This window comes from Balearica regulorum, chromosome 1, assembly GCF_011004875.1.
Source record: "Balearica regulorum gibbericeps isolate bBalReg1 chromosome 1, bBalReg1.pri, whole genome shotgun sequence".
Lineage (NCBI taxonomy): Eukaryota > Metazoa > Chordata > Aves > Gruiformes > Gruidae > Balearica > Balearica regulorum.
In genome coordinates, this window is record NC_046184.1 from 92,258,686 (window position 1) to 92,280,934 (window position 22,249).

Here is a 22,249-nt window from a genome sequence, read left to right on the forward strand (position 1 = left end):
TGTCTTTGTCCTCAGTGGTAATTATTCTGACTTGTAGCTTTCAATAGCCGAGGCCTTTTCTCTACTGCTGGCCTACAGAACTATGCTGGGGAAGTATTGTGGCTTAAGAAAGGAAAAGAAACCCTAAATCTGAAGTTACTAGATCAGTGAGGAAGTGGGGAAACAGGTAAAGTATTATTTAAAAAAACCACACACAACAGTATTCTGACAACAGCTTTTCAGTGAAAGATGTGGGCCAGGTCCAATTTCTGTATTATTTCTGTTGAAAAGTATGTAAAATAGGCTTTTCTTTCCTCTCAAAACTCAGTTTCTCCCCCCAGGGTTTGGAAAGCCTTGTTGTTCAAGATGCGAACTATGCTGCCAGTAGCTAAGTAGCTAGTGAATGGAGAAATCGTTAAAAATACCACCTACAGAGAAGATTTGAGACTGCTTATTTCTTTGAGGGAGAGATGAGGAGGAATTTTCTTGGAGACAGTGACAAAGAAGTAGCAGCAGCAGTAGTAGTGACAAATATGAAAAATAAGTTTCTCTCTAGCTTCCCAAGACTAAGATTTCCTTTTTTATATTAAACTCAGCCTTGAATAATCTCCTCCGCTTTTACCCCCTCTGAGCTCTGCTGCAGGGTTTATCTTCACTCATCAGCCTCCTGAGGAGAGCCAATGAACGGAAGGCAGAGCTGTTCAGTCTGTTTCCTCAGTGTTCGCCTGGGCTCTCAGCACAGGAAGCCTAGTGCTCTGAAAAGTCAGAAGGAGGAACCTCTCCAGCCTTGAGGAGCCAGTCGATCAGGAGCATGCACAGCTAGAGGAGAGGAGTGGGAAAGGGGGAGAGCAAACACTGACATTGGCTGCTGAGGAACACACTGGCAGGCAAGAAATACTCCCCATGACCACAGCTAGGTTGGCGGCGGGATGGATGGAGTGACAGAGCTGCCTGAGCCATGAAACCAGGAGCCGACATGAAGATTGCTGGGAAGACTCTGTGTGTTTTTGTGCTGCTCACCATCACCAAGGTCATGAGAACAGTAGGTGAGTCTAACTGGGACGAGTCAGCCATCAGGATGGAAGAAAGGGAAATGTGCACAGATAATTTCTTTCCATAAAAGCTATCCATCATGCTGTGACTTTCTTTAATTGCTAAAAATTATGGACCACAACTAAAACATGCTTCCCCAATATCCACTCCTGCTCTTCTCTTCTCAGTGGTCACAAGGCTGCCAGGCATTATCCCTGTGACTTCCACACAGGTGATTATTTAGCGACCCTTAGCTGGGAACATACCATTTGTCACAGATAACCTTTTTACTCAGACCTCTAAATCCACATCATCTTTTGCAGATCCATTGATCTGACCCATTTGACTTACTAAAAATATGCCCAGGAAAGCATTTGTAAACATGAAGCTTTTGGCCTTGTGGTTTCTGCTGAAGAGAGACTGCAGATACTCTGAAATGGGGCAAGGATCTCGTGTCTTTCTGGGGAGTGGTGGAAAATCACTGATGCGCTGACAGTAGGGAGCAGTTTCTGGGATTTCATTCTGAGGCTAATGGGCATGGTCAGTGTCAAGAGTGGGGAAGGTTTCTGTGCCTTAGTGACGCTCCTAAGCCTTTCTAACCCCGTCGTTTAGTGTGGTTGACTTAGTTTTAGTTTAGCTACAGCAGCTAATATCTCCCACACACTGTTCATTTGCATTTCTAGAGCTTGTGCTCTTCCAGACACCACACAGCAGTCCAGGGACTGGGTAATGGGACTAGGGATTTGAGGAGCAGTTCCAGAAACCTAAACTGCCTATGTATAGAGGGAGAAGGCAGATAGGTCTGTGAGATCCAAATTAAGCTATGGACATCTCTGAATATGTAACGTGCATGTACCCATTCCTATTATGGACAGGTAGAACTAAACTGCATCAACATGAGTTATTCTATTCCACTTGGCCAGAAAATAAAAATGACTCCTTGGTGATATTTTAAAGCAAAACGGATGCAGTCATTGTTGGCAGTGAGGGAACAGCTGTCTATAATGTGTTTGGCTGATCAAATGAGGGATTCAAAATGGTTACCTCAGTGCTACCCATTGGAAAAAATTGAAATACTTCACAAACGTTTTTAAACTTTGCATTGGTAACCTCACAACAGGCACACTGGAGGTAAAAGACCTGTCCCTATTCTGTAGGTAAAGAACTATTTCAGAATAATACTGAGAAGCCTGCTCAGGGTCAGACAGACACATTATGGTAACATCAAAGACAGTCTATATTTTTGAATACAGCTGCTCAAAAAGGAGTATGGACACATACTAAAGGAGTATGGACACATTACAAAATGTTGAAGAAAATGAGGGAGACAAAGGGAAATCCTACTGGAAAAAAATTATTTTTAAAAATTGACTTTGCTGAAAATATAAAAAAAATATTCCAATGCCAAAAAGGTTTTTTTTCACCCAAAAAGTAATTGGATTTTAACTTCTTGGTGTCTTGATGAATCAATGATATTCCCCTTCAAAAGGGAAAAGATATTCAGTTAAAATCTGATTTCTTGCTTGAACCTGCGCCCCCCCCCCCCCCCCCCCCCCCGCCCCCAATAAAAAGCAATTCACATTTGATGGGAAGGTTTTAGCTAACACTGCTCTTAAATTTGTTTCCTTCAATATTAGGGTGGCTGTTCTGAGCAAGATGTAATGACAAGGTATTTTTCTTCCGAGATCACAGGCTAAATGTGCAAGCTGATCTAATGTGTGTATTCTGTTCAGACAATTTTAGTGTTGTATGAAGCTCAGAAGGAACTGTGTCCCCCCTTCTGAAGACTAGAGCAAGCTAGTCTGTAGGAAATAAGGTCATGCAAAAACTGTTGTGTTTTATGAGCATTAGCATTTTCCTTAATATTTCCTTAGCATGTTGTTTTGTGGTGTTTGGTTAGTTTTTACAACAGCAGAAGGGGCAGCTCAGAAGCAAGGCTGAGGTCACTTCATAATTGTCGTATCCAGATCTGCCCCCAAGTAGAGTTCAGTAATATGCTACTGAAGCTGCTGATGCATGATCTGTACTAACAATCCTTCTGCAATGATCCTCATAGCAGCAACCGTGGAAAAGACTCAAAATTAAAATCCTTTCAGTAACACTTTGAAGACTTCTCTAGTTTAACTAAGCAAACAGGACACCTCAAGTGGTTGTGTACATACTCCAAAGGAAAGGGGATAAGGGAGAGAAAGATCTTCCATGAGAGTTTCATGCAACAACTCTCTTTTTTTGGATTAACATTTGCAATGTTGGACTGTGTAAGTAAGTCCTGCATCTGCAGTGGTATCCTGTGGCAATAGATATGACCAAGTGCTTCAGAGGAAGCTGTAAGAAATCCGTTGTCAGTAATGAGATGTGATTCTCTATGGTTGTTCAGTTTTTATCAATAGTAAAAAATTGAACTCAGTGGCATTGCATCAGTGCTGGAATTAGTGTGTATGAGGTGAATAAAAGTGAAGTAGATTTACAGAGCAATGTGGCTACGGTTCAAGCTTACCTGCATACATACTTTCTTGAATGCTACTGCTTTCATTTAGTTTCTTCCCTTAATATAACTTGTAAATTCTCCTTCACTAGTGTAATAGTGTTTTGTTGCCTTCTTACTTTCTCTGTCCTAGTGTGTTTCAGTGCTCCTGTGTCTGTTGCCTCCTGTTCTAGTTTACTGTGGAATCTTGCTCCAGCTATAAAAAATAATAGCCTAAACCACTATTCTGGTAAATTTACATTTGTCTCCATTTCACTATTTCTTTGCTGCTCCTTTGGGTCTATGTGCTGGAATCATTCTGACTTTTTTACCCTAAAAACACCTGAATCCAAACAGCCTGTTTTTCTTACCCAAATGCTTAAACCAGAATTCTGTACTATTCAATTAAGCAAAAAAAAATCTCAGAAGACATCTAAATTGCCCTAGTACAATCTTCAAAGCGTGTCCTTGTGACATTACCATTTTACTTTGCTGTGGTTCAAATGCAGTGTCTGAATGCGTCTAGTTCAAAAGCATGGAAACAAGGAACTTCCATCTTGCAAGTTGACCACATACTCTATGACTACAAAGCAAATTTTCTTTGCACTTGTAGAAGTACATGCTACTTAAAACTCACAGTTGATATATTTTGTATTTAGAGGTACAATCATTCATAAGAAAAAAGTGTAGGGAATCTTCTTATGCTGCCTTATATTTGTATCGAGTAAGAAAATGCTAGGAAGAAAAGTACTATGCTAAAGCTAAGCACTAAACAAGGTATGACTGAGATTTTAACTATATATAAGTGAGGTCATAAGCATGTTTTCCCAGCAGTCCCTTATCCGCTCTCTGCAAAGTACGAAAAAGAGCGCATACAACCTATCGTTTGCAGTCAATGATCTATTTTTGTGTAGAATAGCAGGAAAATGTCACTTAAGCATAAATAAACAGTGCAACTTATTTTACTCTTCTCATGAGGAAGAGAGTAAAAGGCCAAGTTCAGCATGCAGAACAGAATATAAAGTATTCTGTATCTGTTTCTATACTGAGAAGTAGGGGGGCTTTGCACTTTGTTACACATAGTGTCACAGTGCTACTCTGAAAGAAATACTACCTAAGGCGGTTTGGCAGCCAGTATAAATCCCTTTTCCCCTCATCCATTCCAGCTCCCGTTCTACAAGGATGGAGATCTACTTACTTTGCACGCAGATGTTGCTATACCAAGTTTAAAGTTTACAGCCAGACTGATATAATACGCAACAGCTTGTTAAGTTCAGTGATGTTTTATTATCAGTTGAGGATTTGGCCAACAGTGTTTGTTTTGCAAGCTGGATGACTCTAAAATATCATTTAAAGACCAACTAATTCCTTTGTTAAAGAAGTGTACCCATCCTTTTTTCTGCAAAGTCACATTTATATTGAGACATCATAGCCCATTTATGTGAGGGTAGAAACAAAACCTCAGAAAGGACCCCTGCATCCCTGCATCAAATTGCCTTTTTTGCAGGCATTGTATCATGAAACACTTTTCATAAACAATCTGAGCACCAAAAGAAGCAACACCTTATGGAAAAGCTGGGTTTTATCCCGATTGAGGCAAGATTCTCTGTTCTAATTTCCAGGCTAAATTTGTTGTATTACCTATTTTTATTGTTATTACCTTTTGAGCTGCTGAATTTCAGCACACATCTACCATTCTACTCATCAAAGTCACCTGGTTCTTTTTGTGTGACATTTCCATTCTTTATATTAATAATGCTATATTCTTCCTGCTTTCAACAAATTTCCTCACACACTCCTGATACAGATGCCAATGCCATTAGTAAAACTGTTAAACAGAATTACCATAAAAATCATCTGCGGTGAAACATAAATGGCGAGCTACCTTCAACATAACGCCTCCTTTTAACTCTGCCTTTGCTTTCTCTCCTTAATCCAGTTCTTTATCTACCATGTTTCCCTCCAGTTGTCCCTCTATTCTTCAGCTTAATTTATGATTTTCAAGAGGACACTATATCAAAGCACATCTCTAACTAGGTGAGCTTTAACATCTTTCCTTTGCCTTCATAATCGGCTATCTTGAATAACTGCTTGAAAGGATACTGGAGAAAGCTAAAGAGAATTAAAAGATCATAGAAAAATTAAAAACTAGGAACTGGCAACTGCAAAGGTATATTCCACCTTGAATGGGAAGACTGAAACCTTGGGTTCATGCCCAAGTTCTGTCAGTGTGCTCATCTCTCTGCAACATACAAAATCATATTAAAGTTTGCAATCTAAAAAATCCAGACATGCTGCAGGCAATTCATACTGGAAAACCAGAGTTTACAATGACAAAGTGGATTTTTCTGGCTATCTTTTAAGGTTGCTATTTCAGCTTGTATGGGACAGCAGGAAAGAGATTTATACTGCAAGTGACACAGTAATGGTGGCAGAAAATAAATGTGTTAAAAGGAGAACAAAAGAATTTGAGTATGAGGAAGAAAGGATTTATGAAGATGGGAAAAAGCCTAAATAGAATGAAATGGGAATAGGAGATATTTTCAAGGAATAATGACGTGTATGGGTAAGAGTAGGAGTGGGAAACTAACAATAAAGGTATAAGTCTCTTACTGTAGCCTTTTAAAGATATGTCCACGCTGGAAAAGCTGTGATTGCAGCTTCCAGAAACAGAGTCATATGAGCTCAGGCCAACTTGTTCATGTATTTCTATCAAGAAAATTAGAGTAGTCCAACTACTTACTACTCACCTGACACACAGGGCTGGTTTTCAGCCTACACTCTGTCCTGTGCTGTTGTGGCTACATTTTCAGAGTCACAAAGTTACCATATATAAAACTCTGTCAGTACTTTAGCAATTCCTACCCTAGTACAAAGCACTTCTATTTATCTTCCACTTCATGCCAGACAAACCTTGCTAAGTGTTACAGGCACTCGGTGGCAGCAGAAGGGGAAAACAAATGCAGAGCTCAGCCTGTGGTACCTGGCCTCTTCCAAGCATCCAGTACTGCTTTTTTGATTATGACTTGCTATGACTCATATAATATATTCATTCCAAGATACAGTTAGTCATTTGCTTGTGGTATGATCATTGTTTCAGTTCATTATACCTCTAAGTTTAATACGTCACAATCTGCAGTGTGTGTGGGGAGATGCACCAAAACACTGTGGGAGATTGTTACTGTGAGAAATAAAGGCACAATAGGATTATGTCTGAGAAAGTAAAGCAGTCTCTTTACAGTGCGAAAAACTCTTTAGCACCTAAATTTCTGAAAAGTCTGTCATGGAACTTGAGTCATTTTGGTGGCAATAAGAAGTTCTACTGTGGGTTAAAACCTGCTATAAAGAATAACAGAGGCTGGAAACCTTTCCTATTTGAAAACAATCAAAAGTACTTGCAAGCCGCGTAGCTGTCTCTGATTTTGCAGTGATTCCCCTGAAAATTTTACTGGCTTCACAATCAAATTTTCCTGTTGTTAAAGTCTTTCTTCTTCCTTTTACTGTGAGAAAGACTCTGAGAAACAGGAGAAATGACTAAATAAGTGACACTGCAAAGGAACTGGTGCAACTAGTTATCCCCAAGAGCTGTCACACTGCATAAACCACACTAAAAAAAAAAAAAAAACAGAGCAAAGTCTTTCCCCCAGTCTTTTTCAATTACAGTAATCTTAGCATGACAACAGTAACCAGCACATTTTTTGAAACACAACTCCTCAACTGAGTTTGTTCCGGAGAGAGAATATGTCCATTTTCAAACATAACAGTGGAATTTGTCAGTGCAGTGGAATGTGCTCTCAATGCACTGGAATACAGTTTGAGAACCTCCTCAGTCATGGCTTAAAATCTTCTTCAACAGTCAAGGAGAGACAATGAGGGGTGGCATAATATTACTGGTAATATAATTAGATGAACTTCAGAGGCTGGAGTGAAATTGGAGGACCCCAGTCTAAAGGCCTCCTACCCTACCCACAGTGAGATGAGTCTCCAAAGTGAAACCTGCTCACAATGGATCTGCATCCACAACCAAAGTAGGATGGTTCAGCCCAGAGCTGCACAGAACTCCTGGACTCACCTATTTTCTACATCAGTGTGACAGACAGTACGTCCTCCTGGGCTCCTGAGCTCTGCCTCTTCTGGCTAGCAGAAAAAATGATTGCCACTTTCCAGAGTCCACTCATTTGTGAAGAATAAGACTGAAAACGAGAAGTTATTTACAACAAATGTATAGACATATGATCCTTCATTGCATCTCTCCTGTGTGCAATGAAATAGTTAACAGTACTGACATTTAATTATCGTCCTACGGTTATCACTGCACTGAGATGAGCTTGATAACTCACACCTCTTCAGATTTCTTGTTCTCCGCAGGCCCACAGAGAGTGAGGCCTTCGCTGCACTGGTTATCCCCTTTTTCAGCTACAGAAAGCTGTCAGTTCAGCTCAGCCATAACATGGGATTTCACCTTGACAGAAGTAGCAGTGCAACGTACTGGCTTGTTTCCGAGCCTTTGTTTGAATAGATAAATGCTGATGTGTATGGCATATATGCCCTAATGCATTGGTCATAAACCAATGAGCTATCACAGAGGAAACTTTAGCAACTGACTTTTAGCCATTTTACAGTAAAGCGGTGGTGCAGTGACAGGTCTGAATTAAAACACTTGCAGCACTGAACCTTTCCTCTTTAACAGAGTGGAATATTTTTGTTTGTTTAGTTCTCCCGCAGAGCAGACAATCACCTTTTAGGTTTAGTGAAATTCCAGGAGGGAAGGGAAGGTCGTGTCTTCCCCCAGAGCTGCTGAGTACATACCCAAGAGTGCAGGCTGGGGCAGGCAGCATAAGGAGGGCAAAGAAAGCAGATGGGGACACCTGGGCAAAGGGCTTGGTTGGAGCAGACCCACAAGAAGTCATGGAAGTGATGGAAAAAGGAGCTCAGAAGACATCATGTGGAACCTGTGCAGCCTGACCAGTCACCAAAAGCTGGTGGAGTAGAATAGAGGACTGGGGGAAAGAACCTGTTCTATAGGGGCACAGAGAGCAGTGGAGATTTATTTTCAGGCCTTTTTTTTTCGTTAGTATAGCTAGAAATTCTGTGTTCCCTAAAGAGCTGTCATCTTCCAGCGTATTGGTTTATGTTCTAATAAAACATGCTTTTAGAGACTGGATGGGTTTTGGCATGCTCACTAGAAAGAGAAAGCAGGGCATGTCCAGCTTCAGCCCAACATGAGGTCCTATCAACATCTCCATACTGAAGGAAATACTATGGCTGACCAGGAAGGACAGATTAGGGATAAGGATAATTTCTGTTTATGAACTGCCTTTGTGCTGGTGGATGCCATAGCTATTTACAGATTAATTCCTGAGAATATAAATTTTGGATTGCTTTTAAATAAAGCTAACTCTGTGCTTTCTTGGGAGAACAGCAAGCACGCTGGAAGATTTCTGCACCATGTGATAATGTGAGTGAGCATCTATAGAAATGGAAGCACTGGAACTATCCACATGGCTGACAAGCAGGGCTAATGAGCAAATGCCCAGCAGAACTATCAGCCTGGCTATGCTGGTTTTGGGACTCAGTCTAGTATGTATCAACAGCACTCTGCCATCATAACATGCTTCCATGCCACATTGAACTGGAAGACGATCAAAATAGGTGCAGGTTGTACAGTTATGCCTCGATCCCTTACCATTTTCTTTCTTTCTCTGCCTTCAACACAAAGACAGTCAGAGGTTTAGACAGTTCTTGGGAGAATGTGAACAGGCTCACAATATAGGATAAAATCTCCTCCTAATAATATATTTCTGCTATACAGAGATGAACACATATTCCCTGTTCCACCTTAATAGGAGGTGTTCAAGGTCATTTTGGAAATACAAATTAACCAAACCTTTCAGGATTTTTGGCAAATGCATTCTTCTTCTGTAAAAGAAGTCTAAAGATCACATTTCTAGCAGCATGCATGAGAAAAGAAGCAAAGCAAGGAAGAAAGTAAACAATTCATATTTACACTAATGCCACTTACCTGCACTCTAGCAATGAAAGAGGGCAGTAAAGTGAAAGCAGTTTATTATGTTTATAAGGCTTCTCTACAAAAGTAGGAAGCTGTATGTAAGGATAGGATAAACAAGATGACTTACTAATTAATCTACCATCTGGGTAAAGCTCTTGTCTTCCTAAAAGCCTTCTAAATTAATAACAAGATACAGGGAAATTCAGAATCCTTCTACAAATTTATCGTAAACCTAAAATTGTATTTAAACATGATTCAGCAGATTTTAAGCTGTCTGATGTGGCTTATCATTTGAAGTGAATGGTACCTGATTCATTCAGGGAAGAATATGACAGAAAGGCATAGCAGAAAGCACCACTTTCACTCCCTCTTTCTTTACAGACTTGAAGCACGCAAGCCATTATGTTGGGGAACTTGTACATTGCAATGGGCTGCTTAGAAGATGCAGAGTTGAAAGACAAGTAAAATGATACTTCTTTAATATGTAAATGAAAGTGTACACAGTTAAATCTGCACAACATTGTCATTCCTGTGCAACATTTGCAAACTTTATCGAAAAAATACCCAGCCTCAACACACAGGCTGTTTGAATGCTTAGGTTTGCTTAGTCATTTTCAGATGAGGTCAGCCATACTGATGACATGACTTGGAGCTCTGAGGCTCTTGGCAGTGTTAAGCTGGGAGAGGAAACACTTTGTTCTCCAGTTTTCAGAGACATTCATAGAACTCACATCCAGTAACCATCATGAGACAAAAGGCTTTTTTCAGTTCCTTTCCTGGTAAAATCATCTGAGTTTAAAACACACACCTCACATTTTCTTGAAATACCATTAAGCAGAAAAAACTTGCTATTTAAAAATACTTCCAGTGTAATAATACATCACAGAATGCTGTTGACAATTGAATTAAGGAAACGAGCATTTGTGGGGCTGGTGGGTAATTTGAGTAACAGAAAATGGTGTGAATAGATAGCACTTTTCTTCTTCAGCTGTGCTTGGAAATCAGTGAATCCTGGCAGTATTGAGCAGCAGGAAGCTAAGTATTATTTCCTTTATTTAATAAAAAGGGGAAGTGGATGGCTTCAGTGAAACACTATCCCCACCTAATTTTCCTCTTCTACCAGCAAAAACCCAACAACTTCTCAGAATTACACTCTGACTTCCATGTTATACAGCTGGACTAAGTAATACATTACAGCACTGTATGGTGCAGTGTAGTGTGGGGCAATATTGCAGCTACAGCTCTTATCAATCTGCAGGAACTAGGTCCAGGTTTGGAAATGTCTCACCCAAAGGATACCTAATCCTCAAAAGGAAAAGGCAAAAACCTTTAAAGGAATCTGTAAGCAGTTAAAATGCAGTGAACTGCGTTCATTTTGCAAGTCAGAAATCATTTCCCAAGAACACAGTTAAACAGAAGGAAAAGTGGTTGAGCTGGAATGGTTCATTCACCTAGATTCCAGAAGATAATGAGATTTCAGACAATATTATTATGGTAAACCAAACTGCAGTTCTCTCAAAGAGGCTAATAGTAATAATTTGACTAAAAGTTTGAAGTTGATGCTCATTAAGACCATTTCTTACAGCACTGTGAAAGTTCAGAAACTGGGCTTCATATTGTGCCAGCCAGCAGAGGCAACAGAATTCCAGCTCTGAGTAGGGGATAGAGAAACACAACAAAGTCAGGTCTGGTACCTCTGAGGAAGACTTTGACAAAGGTTTGATTAATTATGCAAAACTTAGGTCTTCTAATTCTTTGCATATTCCAGCTGAACTTTCAAATGCTGCTTTAGTTTATCTACTTGAAAGGTTTGAGGAGGGGTTTAACATTTTTGGAATAGTTTGTGGAAAACTCACTAGTCAGTACAAATCAGGTTGGTTAGCTTTTGTTGTCCTTCCAGATTAATGCATGGTTTAAAATTAGTACTCTGATTTTCTCCTCACACACAGCTCTCAGAATGCCACCAAAACCATTACTCAGCCCAAGGAAAGAGCAACTCAGGGTTCTTCCAGAGACACAGAGCACTCAGAGAGTGGTTTACAGACCCAAAGTTTAATGGTCACCTATTAAAAGAGGAAATAAGTAAGGTGGTAAACAGAGGCTGGCTTGAACTACAGCTATGGGTATTATTCCTATTAACTCATTAATTGTTGCACCTAGGAGATTTTGAAAAAGAAATGTTGTTTATCTGTAACAGATCTTCTACAGGTGGTTATTTATACATATATATACATTGAGGATTTTGGGGGTTGCTTGCTTTTAATTTCAGCAGGAGCCAAAGGATACAAAATTCCCATTCCCTCACCTACTCTTCACACTGTTTTACAACTTGTGCCTGAGACTCTTGTTTTCTCTCAGCCTCAAAAGTGCCTTACAAAGGACGGTGAGCTGCCTACATAAGTGTAGGCAATACTAATGCACATATAAGCAATTCATCTTGAATAATAGTTACAGGTAACCTTTCTTTCATCTCTGAGTGCTTGCCCACATGTACCTTTACTGTGAACAAAACCCATCACAGAATACTTTACTAAGGAAAAGCTCCCAATGTGACTAGTTGAAACAAAACAAAATAATCAACTGTCCCAAAGGTGGCATCATGTTGAGAGGTTTCAATGGTCAAGGAAATAGTGAAATGAATCTTGGGGTTAGAAACTTGACCCCTTGTATGTGTCAGCTGAAGACACAGGCAGACAAGGGGTGTCAAATCTGGTCAATATAAAGAAAGAAAGCATGACTCATATTCAATATGTGTAAAAAAGAATCAGTCCTGAAAGCTTATGGAAAAAGAAATCCCAGGCTAATTAGTTTCTTGGCTAAGAAGAAGTTCAGGGACCCATAAGAAAAAAAAATAAAAATTTAAAGGCAACCCTGAAGGTGTAACTTGTCTTGAACAAACACAGCACACAGAGGAGCTGTAATAGTGGTCTGGCTCTTCACCCTTCAATGACCAATGTGATAACTTCGAAAAAGGACAAGAGGACTAGGTCCAAGCTTTTCCATACAGACATGTAGCTTCAAGTACATAGTTCATGGATCATGAAAAGATAAAGACAGGAGGTATCATGCCTGACTCCAAGAAAGAGTCATCTTTTAAAACCCAAAAGAAGAGTCAGTGTCATAGAAAGAAAAAAGATAAAATAGAACATGTTTCCAAGCAAACGCAAAACAGATTCAGGAACAAGACATACTCACTGTTAGAGAGTCAACACAGTTGATACATCAACTGAATAAAGTTTCTCTGCAATCTTGGCCTCGCAAGCAAGAGGCACATGGATATGGGCATATTTTATACCTTTGTAGTTGTGTGCCTGGCAAAATGATGGTTAGGACTTACATTCATGTCCTATGGGGACTGCTACAGTAAAAAAAGTGCAGTCATTGTGTGAATTCATATGTACACATTGTGTATGCTTATCTGTGAATGTATATGTTCACAAAGATTTAGAAAATGAAAAGACACCCATGTGGCATAAGACAAAAACCTTTCCTCCTACGCAAAGATCCGCCATTGTTATTTGCGCTGTGGTCATGTCTGAGATGTGTAGACAAGGCCTTTGCCCACAGTGTTGGATTTTGTATGAATGCAGAAATAAAAGTTGGTTACTTCTTTGGTAGCAACAGTGCCACAGAAAAGTCATTATCATGTGGCCAAAAGCAATAGTCAAATTCCTATCATTTCAGCCTGTAAGTGGTAATAGCCCTATGAGCAACCCTCTGGACAATTTGCCAATAGAAGCACACTATTCAGATGCTGAACTGCCTAAGACAATTGGCAGGAGTAGGGCCTTCCTCCAGTATCTGTCTTATCCACTAAGATGAGCCCCAGTGGGAAATTTGTTGATAGTATTGAGAGGGTAGGCTGTCATAGGCCACTGGCTCCACAATCCACAGCTGTACTATGAGATGACAATTTGCAGATAAGCACAGACAGCGCCTTACCCTGGCGTGTAACAGTGCAGACATTCCTCTGTGAAGCACAGACCAGAACTCCAAGGCTATGAGGGACATCTCTGGGCACCTTCTCACACGTCTTTCTCCTCCTTTCTCTCCCTCAGGGAACAAGAGGGTGCCAACAATGGTAGGTGACAGCCCTGTGCTCACCTGCACTACCAAATCAAATGTAACCATGGTAACATGGAAAATAAGCCCCAAGGTTGGAGGCCCCTGCACCTTGGGATACAGGGCTGATCAGAACAAGACAGACAGAACAAACTGCAGTGACAGCATGAACTGGAAATACAGACCAGATCAAGATCCTGCCCTTGAGATACGGCAAGTGGGAATAGCCCACGAAGGAAAGTACACCTGTGAAGTAGCAGAAAGAGAAGGGAATTTCCATGAGATGTACTACCTGACCGTGCTGGGTAAGGGACTCCTTCCTCATTTTACAGTTCTCCAAAGGACCGTGTCTGGGCCTGCACATACAAAGCTCCTCTCCCCATGCACTGGGGGAAGCGTGCAGTAAGAAGAGGAGCTTTCTTGCTGGGATAAACTGTCATGCATTTCATTGATAGCAGCTCCGTGTCTCCCTTCTCCTTATTTCCCAGAATTCTTCTCCCTTCTGCTGCCCCCTTTCCCACTGTCCAGTTAGAAATAACAGGCATGAAGCAACTTCCAATACACTAAAAGAGGACTCTGCATATGCTTCCAGTTATCCTGTAGAATCAATCATTAACACACGAATTCAAAAGAACTAAAGCATGTGACAGTAACGCTTTCAAGTGCTGAAAAAGAGTCTATCAAACATGGGATGTTCTCATCCAGACAGTAGGAACAGACCCATTTCCTCTTATGCTGGCGTTCAGATACGTCTTAAACCACGTGTACAATGGCTGCTTAGCACAAAAGTCTAATTCAGCCCTGTATTTGGGATCATTCCCTACCGCAATGTCCAGGGAAACCTCCTCTAATGGTACAAGGCTGTGGCAGCTCACCTGCATGGGGGAGAGTTGTCCAAAAGGGAAAAAGAGGTGCGATCTTTGTCTCTTGTCGCTTTGGCACGTGTCGCTGTAATGGGATGGCACCTCCAACCTCATTCTCCTCTTTCCACTGTGTTCATTTTGGGTAGAGAACAAGAACATCCGATCCCAACTGCGGCAAACTAACTCCCTGTATCTCCTCCCTTCCTGATGCTTTGCAGTGCCCCCCAGGCTGACCCTGTACTGCGATGACCGTGGGAACCCCGTGTGCGAGGCAGCGGCAGGGAAGCCGGCTGCTCGGGTCTCGTGGCTACTAGGGAGCAACTTCACCCCCAAGGAAGAAGGCCATGACAACGGGACGGTGACTGTTCTCAGCACACTGACAGCATATAGCACCAACGTGACTAATACCACCTGCATTGTGTCCCACCCAGCTGGGAACCACAGCAAGTCCATAGCCTGTCATCCCTCAAGTAAGCTTCCCTTTGTGCGCCCGGTGTTCAAATTCTGGTTAAACTCCTGTGCACACTCTTGTTACTTCTAGGAAGGAAAATCTATAAAAGCTACAGAAACTTTCACTGAAGTCCTGTATAGACAAGAGTACCATCCCCAACTGCCTTTGCCTAGAAACATCACCAGCTTGTTTGTGTTCTAGACAGTATTTCCCAATGGTTTCTTCCCTATGAGGGAAATACATAAGTGTGTTAGTATTCTTTTGGCAGTGGAAACGTTGTTGGAAACAGAGATAAAGCATTCATGATCTTAGTGTTAAAATAATCACTTGGAAGCAGAACATCAGCAATTTTTTTTAGATGCAAATGTAAAGTCTCCTGCTCAGATCATGGTAAGAGACAGAAAGAGAACCAACTTTTGTGTAGCCAGCAGAAATAAATAAATCACTTCATTCCAAGTTGTGAATGTCTGACACTGTACAACATTTGGTTTCTGGTTTTTTGCGCTTTTTTTGTTGCTTTTGAGAACTACACATGAGTTGCAGTACTGAGATATGCGGAGTCCTTGAGAGGAGCTTAGTTATGGCTTTGTGAAAAAATATCATGAGTGTCCACTGTGAGATCTGTGGGATCTGCTTTTGTCTCTGACACAGGCTCCATTTGTGTTTCTCAGACAAGTTTCATTACTGACTTTCCCTTCTGCTGAAAGGGATTATATTTATTTTACGAACATGTTGAAAATGTGTGTATGTGCTAAAGCAGCTTTAATCTTATACTGAAATAATAAAGAAACTGAGCAGTAAGAAGATGTAACTAAGACTAACTCTTTGTGTTTAGAGAACCACAGCTTTACCCAGCTTGTATTCATCATTCCTTGTTTCCTGGGCATTATCATCTCCGTGACTGTCATGTACTATTTTAAGCTCCACAGTGACAGGTATGTATGACAGTGCTAAGAAAAGATTGTCTAGTGCTAGAAGAAATCTTTAAGTACTGTTTGTGTCTTGAAATCATATGATTCTGTCAGTCTGTGCTGCTACGAATAACTGGATTAACTACATCAAATATTTCTATACTGCAGACATCTGGAGTGCATTGCACACATCTTCACTGAATAATGCATCTGAGTAAAATATAAATGGGCAGAAGGTGGCAGAGGATCCTCATTGTGTTGCCTGCTACACTAAAGGGGAGCTCTTCATTCTGATAGGAAACTGGGAGAGTAAAGATGTTCTTCAGATACTGTGATTGTCAGTGTCTCTCTTGTTTAGGTCAGGGGGTTGGTTCTACTGCCTCATAATTTCTATCAAGTGCCAGAGAACTGATCAGTGCTATCCTGCCACATCAACAGAGGAGACAGCAGATTGTAGTCATGAAAAAGCTCCCTGGGTGAAGCTGAACTCTAGCTCCTTTAGGATTTGCTGTGGAGAAAAAAGCAATTCCAAAGAAAAACTGCAGAAATAATTTGTGCAGAGAAAGGCCGAATTAGCATCTGTACTGAAAACCTCAGCTATGTTCCCTCCTTCCCCTATTCCAAACCTGGTTTTCTCCCAAATCTTCTCCCTCAGAGGTGAAGAATTAGTTTAATACAATTTCACTAACCGTGAATTGTACATCCTTCCAGAGGGCTTTGATTTTAATCTTCTGCTTCCACTTCCTGCTTAAGCTCCCTCAAACATGAGAAAAGACCTCTAAAGAAAGTCAGGGTGCCATAATTTCAGGATCAAATGTCAAGGAGAAAGAGACATGAGAAGGCTTTTTTGGCTTTACTCTTGATAAAAAGAAATGTTTCATAAGCTTGTGAGCAGAGAAACCACGCTGTGATCCAGCCAAACCTAGGACTGAGGAAGGAATTTGCTTTAATACTTGTTTTCTTTTTCACAGACTGTGCCACAAAACTAAACCTCCTGAAACTGCTCCTGCACATTCCCCACAGGTAAGGAGAAGGATGCAAATTACACCATCACCAAATCAAGGATCTTCTGGTAGCCCTGAAAACATGTTCAGTAAAGGGATACCATTAGATTTTTTACTCTCCTCTTTCAGCAGGTGCTACTGTGTCTTATATGTTTGCTCCTAACTGTATCTCAGGACAAAATAAAGCCTATCATCACCATAATTTTGACTTGGAGCTGTTCCAACAGCAAAGGCTCAGCAACTGCCATCCTTTATCTTAGCAAGGAGTGAGTCCCACCACATCTCCCTGCTCATATCAGATACACTGACCACAACTGCTGTACAAACAGTATTCAGGAAGGGAGGCAATATCATGGGTTGGGGAATATTAAGAAAGCTATTAGCAAACAAGAGGATTAAACAACAAAATTAACAGACACAGGGAAAAAAAGAATATCCCTCTTGGTGTCCAGAATGATAATGTGCAAGTTTTGAAGGCCACTTTATCTTGTATGGTCAATCCACAATCAAAGAACCAACCATAATCAAGACAAAACATTTTATAAAACAATGGAAGGAGTGCTGCGCTGCAAGCTGGAAGGTGTTCTTGTATTCTCTATGCTGTTACAAACTTCCTGTGTAGCTGAGCAATTCACTCATCAGCTGTGTGTCTCTGTTCTCTGCTACCAAATATAAATAACAGCATTCTATGCAGGCAAGATGTGTTACATCTATATTGTGAATATCTGTGCACCTACAGTAGACGCTAGGCTCAAATTCTGTCATCAGTTTTAAAAGGTGCTTCAGTTTTGATTTCTGAAAAGACTTAGTCAATTCTAGTTATTATTATTCCTCCTATTCTGCTGCCCTACGTCCCCGTTGTTTCTGACAGACGCAGTTGCATTAATGTAAAATAATGGGTTAAGTACCAGTGTTCTTGCTGTCACATCACGCAACTTTCATTAGCATGTCTGTAGACTGAAATTGTAGACTGGTGGAGAAATCAATCATGGTGAAGAGTCTAGCATGTTATTTGCTCTTTCTAGTGAATTAGACCCTAACACAATTTTTTTCAGGCCAAAATAAGTAGGGTAGAAGGGGAGGAAGAGGAGGCACGTGAACCAATATCTCAGCTTTCCCCTCCAAATCTTTGACAGAAACAGCAATACACATTCTTTGGTAGAAAAAGCAATAGAGTTTTTTTCTTGAGTCCAAGAGGAATAAATATGGGAGCGCTATTTCCCAGTTACATTCTTCAGTCCAGATGAAAGGCTTGCAGAATCTTGTCAAACTAAATTACTCCTTGTATTTACAGTTTTTGGTTTTATTTTGCTAGGATGACACACTGGAAGTGGAACCTTATACTACTTATGTGCAGAAGGAAAACGTAATTTACAACTCAGTGTCTGATCTGACAGTGGGGCACGATTTTCCACAACAACTGTCACCAGCAACATGAATGATTCAACAGTGGAAAGGGAGAATGACACTTTGTAAAAGACTGGTTATAGAAAGAAACTCAGAGGATTTCTTCAGATTTTGGGGCAACGTAGCTCACTAGGTCTGTTCAAACACCTGTGTTTGCTGATGAGTCTGTATAGTTCTTTTTTCCCCCGTTTGCCTTCTTCCTTCGGAAAGGAAACAGGTTTCCCATTATTCCCTGGGAAAATGTGACTGACCCCATGCCATAGTGTTTTCCTGGAAAAGCTGTTGTGATCATTCTTCCCTTTGCTGTTCTTGCCTTGGAGATCCTAGTTTTGTCAGTCACTTCTAGGCATTACTTTGATGCACTTGACACTATGTTGCACACACTTGGGAGATGGGAGGAGTGTTACCTCTGAACTAAAATGAAACACTCTTCAATCAACAGCCACTTTTTTCTAATTCACAAATTACTAACTCAGTGGCCTGAGTACTGGTCATCACAGAACAGTTCAAATGGCGGAAGATATTGGTAGGGAAGGCCTTAAATCCCTCAGTTCTGAAAATGGAAATGAGTGATGAATTTAGGTCATCCACTAAGAAAGAGACTTCACTAGCATGATTAATTTACTTGTTAGGTTCATATTCAGTATTTCCACTAAATGTGTTCATTCTGTATTTCAGATTATTGTTATGATTACTTTTCCATAAGATTCTCTGAAGATATGGTATTCCTCTCTTTCTTAAGAGTATCAGCATTAAGATACTGTAAAAGAATTATGTTACTCAAATTGGGTAAGCTACTATTAACAGAAATAATCATCAAATATTTCACAAAACAAAACAAGTTAAAATATATCTTCTATAACTGTGCAATAATGTACAAAAAGGATAAAATGCTTGCTAATTCTAGTCATATTTATTTTAACTAACACAAGTGAAGATTTTTTCATTGATATGTCTAGATGTTTTATTGTTCTTTTAAGGTCACTTTTTTGTATGTAAATTAGCTTATATATCTTAACGTGTCTCATGTTGAGGTGACTTCTTCTCACCTTCCCAAAATATTCTTTGGGAATAAGTCAAATAAATTGTCCTCTATATACTAGCAGTTCTCAAATTTTTTGGATTGATGCCTTACTAGCTAAAGTATGAACTGGCTTTACAGTAAGAGTAAAGAGATCCATTTGTAAACCTCTGTTTACTTCCTCTTATTTCACTATTTTAAAAGACTGACTGGGTACTTGGTCTGATGGTAGGATCAGAAGAACTAAATTTTTCCTTTAGACCATGGAAATGTCTTTGCCACACATTGCTAGAGCTTTCTTTTGAGATAGCCTCCTGAGGGCTATGACCCAGCGCTTGGAAAACAGACTTCTAAATTGATTGCAGTTCCTAAATGTATTACTCATGTAAACTGATACAATTGGTTATTTGTTCTCACTCTAGCAGCTAGGAAACAGCCACTTTTGTCCAGGTGCTCTCTGCATGCAAGTATTGCTTTCCTCCATTTCTGTATGGCATTTTAGAATGGAAGGGATCAAAGCCGAACATCAATCAGTTTTAAAGGAACCTCAGTTTCCAGTGACTTACCAAGGAAGAGAGCCCATCAACTAAGTCATAATCCTCTGAAATCCCCCACTTAAAGTAGGTGTAATACTGTCCAGTGATCTTTCTTCCCACCCAAACCCAGAGTTGTGCCATCACTTCTTAGACTTTTTTTTCTGTAGAGTGGAAAGTCATTTATGTTATTTGGTGTCCATAAAGTGAGGTTCATGCTATGAGACAGCAGGTAGGTTCTTGCCAGTTTACATGTAATATATTTATACAAGTATAATACCTGTTAACCTGCTGTCTAGCTGTAGAGTTTTACGGTCCTTTACAGGCCTATTACACTGGACTAAATCATGCATGTTTCAGATCTGGACATTGCGAAGTTCCCAACTGGTTGATTATTTCCTTCGTCCTCTACTTTGTTCCACATTCAGGCCTGCTATGGGCAGAAAACAGGATTTTAGTTTGTGACCGTGATAAAATAATATGAGTTAAGAGTCTTATGTATACACACATATACAAATATGCTCTTTGTCCCTAGCAGCACAGAAAGTCTAGAGCAGAAAGTCCCTCCTGCACTCCTCTTTCTCCATCAGGGTGCTAGCTACTTCTCTTTGCAATGTGCTGCTATTGTGCTGCAGCCATCCTCCATGCAAAAGTGCTGTGTTGACTGTCTCTAGCAGTCAGGCGAGCCTGCCCTCTAAACTCCCCAGCAAGTTGCAAAGCCACAGGAAGAAAGTCAGCAGCTTTTCAGCTCCTCCCATAAAGAAAGGTTTTTGGCTTTAACCACATTTACCAATACTATCTCTTGCTCCAACTTTTAATTTTGCTAAATTGGTATATCTCCCACCTTTACTGCTGTATTTTATCTTCATCACACACATTCCAGTCTATTGACAGTTTACAACTGCCATTCCTGCTCTAATCAGGCAGTTAATAAATTCAGTTAATAAAGCATGGTTATCTTATGGCTATAGAGAGTCCTGAGCACCAATCTCACATGCACAGCAAGTCAACAGAATCTGTGCTCTTGCGCATCCACAGAGCAGCTGCTCACTGAAGTGCAGCAGGCCTCCTTCAGACTAAGGGCTTATTCTTTAAGATGGCACTGGCAGTACTAAAAAATGGATGCACTACAAATCCTGAGACTCAACATAGCTTGTGTACATTCATCAATTCTTAGGCCTCTCTAACCAGAAACTATTTCATGGGAACAAAGTCAAGGCTTTCATCACCCATTACACCAACATTTAAGATTTTGTTAAATTGCAAATTTTAGCAGAAAGGTCATTATATCATCACTTACCTGCTTCAAACAGCTTCCTAATAACAGAATCCATTAAAAGTGGTGTTTCAGATATTACCCGGTCTCTGCATCCAACAGGTTTCAAGACTTAAAACTACATTCTCTGCCAATATCACCTACTCATAATTACTACTTACAGTCTAGTTTGTAATCCTGCTGTCCATCATAGACCTTCTGGTTCAGTGTGTGACTGCTCTGTAGTTCTGCCCACCTTACTTCCAACTATGAGTCAAAATTACTTCAGTATCTTCTGTTTTCATCCTACTGGCAATAGAAATTTAAGTTTTTACATTAGAGCTAGATAACCTTCACATGAGCATTCACATAGTCACCTACCTCTTGATGTAGCAGGGACTTCCTTATAAAAATCTAGAGTATTGGCAAGGGAATGCTAAAGAAATTTTTTTTTTTTCAAAAAACATTTATTAAAAGAAAATTTTAAAATCCAAAATATTTATAAGTAGAGTAACAACTGATTCATATTTGATTTGTAGGGAAAGAAAAGTGTGCAATGCATTTAGTCATGACTAGAAAGAAAGCTCAAAAAGTACTTTTACACAGACAGAAGCTATGCAGTCAGACCAAAACCTATTCACAGCTATCTTTGACAACATGTTAAGTTCAAAAATAATTCTCCTTGTCCTTTTTGTCATTTACCTCAGATGGGACACTCCTTGGTTAAGAAACTGCAGAAACATCCAGACAGCTACCTTGTTATTTTTCTTCAATGTCTTTGCTTAACTTCTGCAATGACACCTGTTCAATAAAATTGACGGGTTTTTTTAGGATGTGAGCATACTGGAATTACTGCTAATTATACAGATCAGACTGTCTTGTAATTCCCTTACAGTCTCCATCACCTGCCTCTGTCGGTATTGCCCCTCAATATATACTTAAACCTGTAGGCATTATAAGGCAGATGCTATCTTGAGGTTCTGAGTTTGCAAGCACCTTAAATAAAGGGATCCTAATCCAAAACCGGGGCTCCAACACTTTGTGAAAATACAAATAATACACAGAATTTGTAAACTGAGCTAGATGGGAAGTTTGTTTGCCAAGTATTACAACTTATATTAGCCAATTTGCTCCAGGAGATATTGCTTGCATAAAAGCTTCCTCACTGATCTGTACACGTGAATCTCCATACAAAAACCCTGAGAATCGCACCTGCTTCCGTCCACTGTATCTGACCAACCAGTGAGCTGCGAAACA

General features: G+C 40.2%; 1 protein-coding gene across 2 annotated transcripts; it reads left to right on the top strand.

Moving 5' to 3' along the window:
• Positions 1-738: 738 nt before the first annotated feature.
• Positions 739-19,177, top strand: LOC104642706 (cell surface glycoprotein CD200 receptor 1-A-like). 2 transcript variants are annotated; one of them, XR_012837657.1, is made up of 6 exons: positions 739-1,025; positions 13,544-13,852; positions 14,629-14,880; positions 15,697-15,796; positions 15,941-16,795; positions 18,092-18,181. XR_012837657.1 is itself a non-coding variant. In XM_075766028.1 (6 exons), the coding sequence occupies exons 1-6, from the start codon at positions 938-940 to the stop codon at positions 18,212-18,214; spliced, it is 924 nt and encodes a 307-aa protein (XP_075622143.1). In that variant the 5' UTR covers positions 739-937; the 3' UTR covers positions 18,215-19,177. The 2 variants fall into 2 exon arrangements, 1 of the variants encoding a protein (XP_075622143.1); XM_075766028.1 differs by having other exon boundaries at positions 16,744-16,795; positions 18,092-19,177.
• The last annotated feature ends 3,072 nt before the right edge of the window (positions 19,178-22,249 follow it).

Excerpts from the sequence above, each read along its gene's own strand:
- LOC104642706 (XM_075766028.1), top strand. The coding sequence starts at position 938 with ATGAAACCAGGAGCCGACATGAAGATTGCTGGGAAGACTCTGTGTGTT. Across the intron at positions 1,026-13,543 it reads CAAGGTCATGAGAACAGTAG|GGAACAAGAGGGTGCCAACA; the intron begins GTGAGTCTAACT and ends TCTCTCCCTCAG. Across the intron at positions 15,797-16,743 it reads TTTAAGCTCCACAGTGACAG|ACTGTGCCACAAAACTAAAC; the intron begins GTATGTATGACA and ends TCTTTTTCACAG.